The sequence below is a fragment of the Leiobunum rupestre genome, chromosome 2 (assembly GCF_980474605.1).
Source record: "Leiobunum rupestre chromosome 2, qqLeiRupe1.1.hap1, whole genome shotgun sequence".
In the NCBI taxonomy this organism is placed as follows: domain Eukaryota; kingdom Metazoa; phylum Arthropoda; class Arachnida; order Opiliones; family Sclerosomatidae; genus Leiobunum; species Leiobunum rupestre.
The window spans coordinates 12,291,558-12,300,120 of NC_143385.1; the positions used below are offsets into that span (position 1 = coordinate 12,291,558).

The 8,563-nt window shown below is 37.0% G+C and overlaps 2 protein-coding genes across 2 annotated transcripts; both read left to right on the top strand.

Annotated features, from left to right (window-relative positions):
- Positions 1-446: 446 nt before the first annotated feature.
- LOC149956130 (uncharacterized) lies at positions 447-1,409 on the top strand. Its single transcript, XM_090166773.1, has one exon. The coding sequence runs from the start codon at positions 447-449 to the stop codon at positions 1,407-1,409; it is 963 nt and encodes a 320-aa protein (XP_090022899.1).
- A 1,039-nt stretch (positions 1,410-2,448) lies between these two features.
- On the top strand, positions 2,449-3,745 carry LOC149956131 (uncharacterized). Its single transcript, XM_090166774.1, has 2 exons — positions 2,449-2,629; positions 2,700-3,745. Exons 1-2 carry the CDS (start codon positions 2,449-2,451, stop codon positions 3,743-3,745), a joined length of 1,227 nt encoding a protein of 408 aa, XP_090022900.1.
- Positions 3,746-8,563: the final 4,818 nt, after the last annotated feature.

Sequence of the window (8,563 nt, forward strand, 5' to 3'; positions counted from 1 at the left end):
AACTTGCCCTAAGATTGAATTTACCTATTGTAGGGGACCACGAGATAGATGCATTTAGTTTCGGGAATAAAAACCCCCACCAACAAAAGAATAAAATGGTTAAACTCACATTAGAAAATAAAGAAAATCCGGCAGAAACAGTAGAAATAACTGCCATTGTACAAAAATTTATCACCTATGATTTTTCCGAATCTACCGATACCAAACTTCAAGAAATTCTAATTAAAAGAGGAATAAAATTATCTTGCGAGTCTGCCATTGATAGCGAGTTGAGGAACCCAGAAATAGATATCTTAATAGGAGCCGATTATTATTGGGAAATTGTTGACGGGAAACTTGAAAGATTGGGACCCCGCACCGTCGCTATACAGACAAAAATGGGCTGGTGTTTGAGTGGGCCAGAAATGAGTCCAAACTAAATGAACCCAAATAAATTCGTAACATCAATGCTAATTAGCTTGGGAGAAAAACGCGTTAACCAAACTTTAAAATCGTTTTTCGACTTAAAAAGTTTAGGAATTGATAGCGCCGAGATCAAAGAGAATCCCAATGACCAAGCCCTCACTACCTTTTTCGAGGATATTAGATTCGATAAAGACCAGGGATGTTACGTTGTCCAATTTCCATGGAAATTTAGCAAAAATAATTTACCAGACAACTATTCAGTAGCTTTGAAAAGAGCCCAAAGTCAGGAAAAAAGGTTCGAAAGGGACCCCCTTTATTATAATAGGTACAAAGAAGTGATAGAGGACCAAATCAAAGGGGGAATAGCGGAAGTAGTCCCCACAGACGAGCTAGACGTATCTAAGCCTGGAACCTATTATATGCCTCACCAGGGGGTGGAGAGGGAAAATGTCAAAACCACCAAAACTCGCGTAGTGTTAGACGCCTCTTCGCACGCCTATGGAAAACCCCCCTTGAACGACTGTCTCTTGCCGGGGCCAAATTTAAACCCTAACCTACTACTGCTGTTACTCAGATTTCGAAACGGTAGAGTGGCAGTAGTGGCAGACATCGAAAAGGCATTTTTGCAAATCGCCTTAGATGAATTAGACAGGGACTCTGTTAGGTTTATTTGTTACCGGGAAGAAAATGGGATCATAAAAAAGGGCGAGTACATAGTCCTTCGAATGACCAGAGTACCTTTCGGGGTCACTTCAAGCCCTTTCTTGCTGAGTTGTACCATTAAATTCCATCTCATGCAAACTAAAGATATTCCGGAACAACTAAGGAAGATATTAGTTAATGATATTTATGTAGATGACCTCACCACTTCAGTAGATAATCCAAAACAAGCCTACGAAGTTTCTCTTGGAGCCGGGAAAATAATGAGGGAAGCGGGAATGAGATTTAGAAAATGGGGTACAAATTCCTTAGAATTAAAAAACCTATGGTCTAGCCACGAATAACAAGGCGTATTCGAGCAGGAAACTGATACCGCGAATAACAGAGTACTAATTGTTAATTGGGATCCCGAATCCGATACCTTCGCTTTTGATCTTTCGAATTTAGTTAAAATTAGTAAAAACATTAAAATAACGAAAAGACAAGTTCTAAGTTTTATAGCCCAAATTTACGACCCTTTAGGCCTAATCAGCCCATTCACAATTAGAGCCAAAATTCTATTACAAGTCCTCTGGGAAACTAAAGAAAATTGGGATTCTGAATTACCAAAAGAAACCAAAGGAATTTTCCAAACATGGCTTAACGAACTTCCTGACCTAAGCCATGTAAAATTCCAAAGATACTATTATTTCAAATCAGACGAGGAAGTAACCGATTTAGAACTCCACTGCTTTAGTGATGCGAGTCAAAAGGCTTACGCCGCATGCGTTTATGTTAGATACCGAACCGTAGCCAATACAATAGGGGTATACTTAATTACCGCAAAAAAACGAGTAGCACATCTTAAAAACCAAGATATCAAATTACCTAAGCTACAACTAATTGGATGCTTGATTGGGGCGAGATTGACCAACAATATTAAATCTATACTTAAGGATAGGTTGGTAGGAACCTATTATTGGACCGACTCTATGATAGCCCTGGCGTGGGTGACGGGAAATTCTAGTCATTGGAAACCGTTTGTATCAAATAGAGTATATGAAATACAGAATTTGCCTCAAAGGGAAGAATGGTTCCACTGCCCCGGGAAGGATAACCCGGCAGACTTGCCAACCCGAGGTATACAAGCGAGGGAATTGCAAAACAATAGTAAATGGGTGGAGGGCCCCGCTTGGTTAAGGGAATCTAAAAACCAATGGCCAAATACCCATAAGCCGTCCGAAATAGATTGAGAACCTGTAGCCAATGAGCGAAGAAAAATAATCCTAGCCATTCGGCATCCAAAATATAATTGACCTGTCCAAACATTACCAACTGAATAAGGTATTAAGAATCACAGCCCAGTTGCTTAGGTTCATCAACAATAGTAAGGATTTGGAAAAAATGACCGGTCCAATTAGTGTAGAGGAAATGCAAAGGGCTGAAATTATATGGATAAAATCTGTACAATCCAAAGAGTACGAATCAGAAATTAGACAATTAAAAAATAAGGAAAGTGTTCACCCCAAATCAAACATAACCTCTTTAAATCAGTTCTTAAATGACCTAGGAATACTGTGCGTTGGTGGGCGTTCACCACGGGGGTATAAGTGACACTGTAACTCAATTGAGGGAGAGGTATTGGGTCCCTTCAGCGAGACAGTTAGCACGCACAGTCGTCAAAGACTGTATATTATGCAAGAGATTGAAGGCGAAGTTAGGAGAAGTTTCAACCGCACCATTACCTAAAGACAGAGTGGATCAATCCCCGCCATTTTCAATTATTGGTATTGATTTTGCCGGCCCCTTAATTGCCAAAATTAACAACCAAGAGCAAAAAACGTATATATGCCTGGCCACTTGCGCGGTAACTCGTGCCATCCACTTGGAACTTGTCCCCTCTCTAAACACCGACGATTTCCTTTTGGCGTTTAGAAGAATCATATCTAGGAGGGGCGTGCCAGATATTGTTTATACAGACAATGCCAAAACATTCAAGAAGGCTAAAACGGATCTAAAAATCATCTGGGAAGGGATAAAACAAGATCGATTAAGGGAATATTTCGGAAACCAAGGTATAAATTGGAGGTTCATAATAGAAAGAGCAGCTTGGTACGGGGGGTGGTGGGAACGCTTAGTGAGGTCCACCAAGACGTGTCTTAAAAAATGTATTGGTAGAGCCTTATTGTGCTACACGGAATTAGAAACCACCCTGATAGAAGCGGAAGCTTTAATAAATAGCCGACCAATTACCTACAGTTACAACGACATGAATGAACCGATTTCCCTCACGCCAGCTGAATTTCTAGTGGGGCGCAGAATTAATTCGCTGCATCCCCTGGCGTTCAAAATTAACCAAAGAATACCAATGTCGCGAAAAGAAATGACGAAGAGATTAAAATATCGCGAATCCATACTAAACAAAATTTGGAAAAGGTGGAGAAATGAATATTTAAAGGAACTTCGTTCCGCCCACCAATCTAAACTTGTTAAAAATGAAACCGAATATAAAGTCGGAGATGTTGTACTAATCCACGACGACAATCTACCGCGACAAATGTTGAACCTCGGATTGGTACAGCAAGTGAAGATTAGTCGCGATAAAAAGAAAAGATTTTGTGTAGTGAAAACCAAGAACAATACTCTCATCCGACGCTCCGTCCAACACCTGTGCAACCTCGAAATTAACGAAAGCGCGTAATTTGTACCTTGTTAATACTGCGTATTACCGGGGGAGTGTTGCGAAAGCGTATTACAAAAAAAGCGCTTTCCGTTAAAAACTATTTAATATTAAACATAAATTTAAACTTCTTGTAATTTTCATTTTGTACCTTAAATAATGTATAGCTTAACTCTAAAAAATATAACTACCTGTTTTCGCGCCAAAAATAACCAGTGTACTTTCTATTTCATTGTATTGTATTATTGTATTCCAAGCTTTTAAAGGTATTTTCTCCCAACTTTCCTCCTGAAATAAACTGTCAACATTTGGGAGCCTTTACCGATGATCCATTGCCAATAAAGTGTAGGGCAGGGGGAACGGTCGTATTTCCAAGAAACTCGCCAATTTGCGAAAAGGGGTAGTTTCTCTGATTGTCCGCCGTCCCATCGCCGCCATCCCCGAGAACAAAGCTTTCGACGGTTCCCAGGGTCCTACACTGGCCAGATCTCTAGAGCCCGCTAACCAGAGAAGTTCTCCTTCCAAATTTTAAACTTGGATTTTTTCGTGTAAATAAATGCAGTTTTCATATTTTCTAATTCCAACGCATTATTTAACCGACTAACACGTTACCAATCACCAATTACCATCACCGAACTTCAAGACCGTTTCCTCAACTTCAAGACCATTTCCTTCACTTCAAGACCGCATCACCTACCTGTATATACCCACTGTTTCAGTCCGGTGGAGAGATATATATATTTTCTCAAAGACAAGTAGCTCTCCCAAACCGCAACAATAATAAAGCTAAACCCTAAATAAATTTGAAGAAATTTGAAAACTTACTAATAGCTCATACCGATAGGTCTTCGAGCAAACAAAAAACGCGAAACTCGGACCAATAGATCTTCGAGTGAATAATTAAATTAAATTAAATAAAATAAAATAGCCAGAAAATCCAACGGTAAACCGGTTTCGTCCTATTTGGGAATCGTCAATACCGTGCGGGAAATCTGACTTACGACTTAACACCGAATAGAGAAACTAAGCCTAAATAATAAAAAATTAAAATTTTTAATATTTGGGCTTAGTTTCTCTCTAGTAAATGCTTGTAAACATTAATACACAAACAAAATTTTAATTAAAACGAAAAAGCTTTTTCTTTTAAAAAAAAATATTTTACATATCATCGTCATATAAATAACTAATGAAACAATTAAAAAAGGAACAGAAAAAGTTTTTCACCACTACTTGACTGGGTCCTATTTTCATGAAATAATTAAGGTAAGTTTTAAAATCAAAATATTTACCGTTGGCTGTCAGTGGGCGAGTGCTTCGTGAATCAACACATAGATGTATATCACACCCGGAAGTTAGAGTTCAACAACATCGCTTGTCTGTTTATTCTAATATTGATTCGTGCTACGAGACACAGTCAACAACACTTTGTGTAGTTTCTGCGTAAAGAATTAAAAGGTAAGTTATTATTTTATTATACATAGGTAATTTGCAAGTTTCGGTATCTGATAAAATGCTCAGTTATCCGCGCAGTAGCAATGCACGATAAATTTAAAGTAGTTGAGGAACAGGTCAGCAAGATTTTAGTGGCCTGAGTAATCTGAAATAAGTGATAAAACATTTATCATCTTAATGAAAATTAATTAATACAATCAACAATCAGTGTCAAGTAATTTTAAATTATAGATTACATAATTTAAAACAGAAAAATTATTTAATTGCGATTAAACATATCGTATAAAATCATTTGACAAAAATAATTGCAAAACAATCTGATCGTTTATAAATAACGATTCATTTGTTAAGTCGCGTTAGAATACTTTCAACCCGATATAAGTTTTTAATCCTTAAATATTATCCTATTAATCATAAGAGTTATGTTTTCTTGATTATTGACGCGTGAAGCGTATATTACGTGTTTAAAAGTTTTTTAATAGAAAATAAGTTTTTTATTTAATACGCTACTAATTAAATTTTTTAATTTTTTCAGTACGTGTTTGCGTCGACTATATGGACGAAAAAGGTTTATAATAAAAAGCGTGAAAAAGAACTTTCGTCAAAAGGTTCACATCATCTTCCACCAATTCGATGGCACTTTCTCCGCCGGACTTGATGGCTAATATTTCAAATATTGTTAGAAATATTTTTAACGCGTTATTTTTCTCCAAATTAAACTCTGTCTTCGAAGACAAGATGAAGGAAGATGGTTTTTGTTTCAAGAATATTTCGCAATATATTCCAAGTGATTATACCGCTTTCAAAATCCATTTATATTATATTATTAATTTTTCCCAAATTCAAAAGTGATTGATTCAATGGGAAAATTGCCATCTTCCGTTTTGGTGGGCTCCTTATTCTGGCCGGGAAATTTTGACGAGTGCCTTAATCCTGAATCCTTGCTCTCAGCAAATAACAGCAACAGTGCCATAAGAGGGAAATATTGCTTAATGAATATCTCTTTAGTAAATGTGAGTGTATGCAGAATCGTTCCCCACTATACTAGATTCATGATTGGGCATGCGCAAGTTGGTCCTATTGGTTCCCCGTGGCACAAGGCAATAATGTCGTAGAGCAACATTCTAATTCTAATGGTGAACCATTTCCTTAAAGGTTTCCCTATCTGCTTGAGTTTCTTCATATGTATATTTTATTAGAATTAGGGTATATTATGTCACATTGGACATTAAAATTTATTTGTATTTCAGGAATCTTAAACCAGATTTCCAAAAAAAAATTCATTAGTAGGTGATAAACAAAACTTAAAAACGTAGAAATAAAGATAGTGATCATTGAAACATTTTGCCTACCAGCTAGGGTAGGATGTGGCTACTCCGAACATATTTTACAGATCCTTGGATAACTTAGTTACTTGTAAGCATAGCTAAAAATTAATAGGGGGATATAAAAATTTATTTTTTCTCATAAATTTTCAATTTTCTATGTTAATAAATTTTAAATAAAATCAATTTTTCCAAAGGTGTTATATAACTCCGAACTAATGATTGTAACTTCGAAAACCTAATAGTACGGGTAAAAGAGAGTATCTCAACGGCAAAATTCGTTCCAACTTGCAATGTGGCCTAAAAATTCCATTTTGGTGTCTACTTTGAGGATCCGATGAGTCCGCAGCGATGCGGGGTGGACAAGGCGGGCACGAGGGTGCAGTGGCTCTCGAAATTTGCTTTCGACGAATAGGGCCATTGTTGGTGTCTTACCCTATGATATCGGTCACGCTGAGTCGAATGGAGCCAACCGCAGGTCCGTAGGACAAACCGATGCCGACACATGGCTGAATTTGTACGGAATCACGTGGTTTTTCTCGAATATGCAAAATATATTGTTTGCTCAAATTTGACATTTAGACATTGGGTTGAGTTGTGTTGTGTATCGTTTCTTGTAGTAAGTTTTGACGCTGAGGCCGATGTGACCTACCGCAGATCGCAAGGACTATTAGTTTCAGAGTTATTACACTAACAGACGTGGATTTTCAGAAATTTCACTAAATATTGAAAATATATACAAACTTTCGGCCAGGACTAACCATACTTTTCGATCTGACGAATTTTGCCACTGGAGAGCCCTTTTTGGGCCTCTTTTACCCGTACTATAAGAATGAGTGTGGAACTTAGGGCTAGGTAGCAGGAAGGAAGGTTAAAAAAATTCTAAGATTTGGATATTTGTACCTATGAACTTATTTTGCTCATATTCAAAGCTTGAAAATGCTATTTTAAAGGTTAAAATGTTAAATACCCGAGCTGATGGTGTCCATCATAAATCGGTATTTTTCACACTGCAATAATTTAGCCGACGCAAAATTTACCCGTTAGGTCTAGGCGGTCACGCTCTTCCTCGTTGCGTTTTACCTTTAAAGGCCATAGGCATACCATCAAGGAAACATTTTTGTGAGGATTGCAAGGGCGTATGCCATGAAGTTTTCTTCTATGTGTTGGTGAGAGATTTAAGGTGTTTTTGTGTTAATTTCAAATTAAGCAGGAACTGTTCAGATTATTTAGTGTTCGAAATTCACTTAATTTAAAATCAAAAAATGGAATTACATTTTAATTCAATTTTGGATATTAAGAGTTGATAGTTTCGAAAAGAGTTTTCACTTTCTCAAAATCTAATTTATGAAATCAGTTCTTTATAAGCGAATATGATTAAAACAATATTTACACATTGCTTTTAAGACGAAAAGTGTTGAGAGTTTGAAAATAAAAATTTAACAAGTTGGCCAGCCAAAATATACCTCTCGTCGGAAGAATAGTCCCTAGTGGTATTAATTTCTCGAGATAACTCGATATATCTCCGCAATTTAGAGTTATTTGTTAAAAATGTTATCCCAGTTCTATCCCGCCCGGTATAAAATTTTAATTATAATTAAAATAATTGACACGAAACGACCAATTTTAATTCATTCAGAATATCATAAGTTAATAATAATAATAATAATCAGCTAGGCTAATACCCAAGGCACCACCCTAGGCCTAAGTCGTCGAGACACCTTTAAAGTCTTTTAATTCAGGTGGCTGGGTTACAAATGCGTAGGAGGGTGGTAGCAAGCCCTGCAAGCCACGCGAGCGAACAGCTCCCTACACTAACTATTACCGTTGACCTCAACAAGTTTTTATGGAAGGGAAAACCGAAGATCTCGGGGGAAAACCCCTTAAACCAGTGGGGAGAGAACTTGCAAACTCAACGCAGAAGGATTTGTTACAACAGTTAGTTAGACGTACTATAACACTGCACAATTGAATTTAACCCTTTTTTACAGTACACGTTTATAAGTTGAATACATGTATAATACGAAGCAAATTTTAATGAAAGAAATATCTACATAGGGTA

What these genes read in the sequence shown, in the direction of transcription:
- LOC149956131 (XM_090166774.1), top strand. Translation starts at nt 2,449, where the DNA reads ATGACCGGTCCAATTAGTGTAGAGGAAATGCAAAGGGCTGAAATTATA. An exon ending in CCTAGGAATACTGTGCGTTG is followed by an intron (nt 2,630 to 2,699) that starts GTGGGCGTTCAC and finishes GGGTCCCTTCAG; the next exon opens with CGAGACAGTTAGCACGCACA.
- LOC149956130 (XM_090166773.1), top strand. Translation starts at nt 447, where the DNA reads ATGCTAATTAGCTTGGGAGAAAAACGCGTTAACCAAACTTTAAAATCG.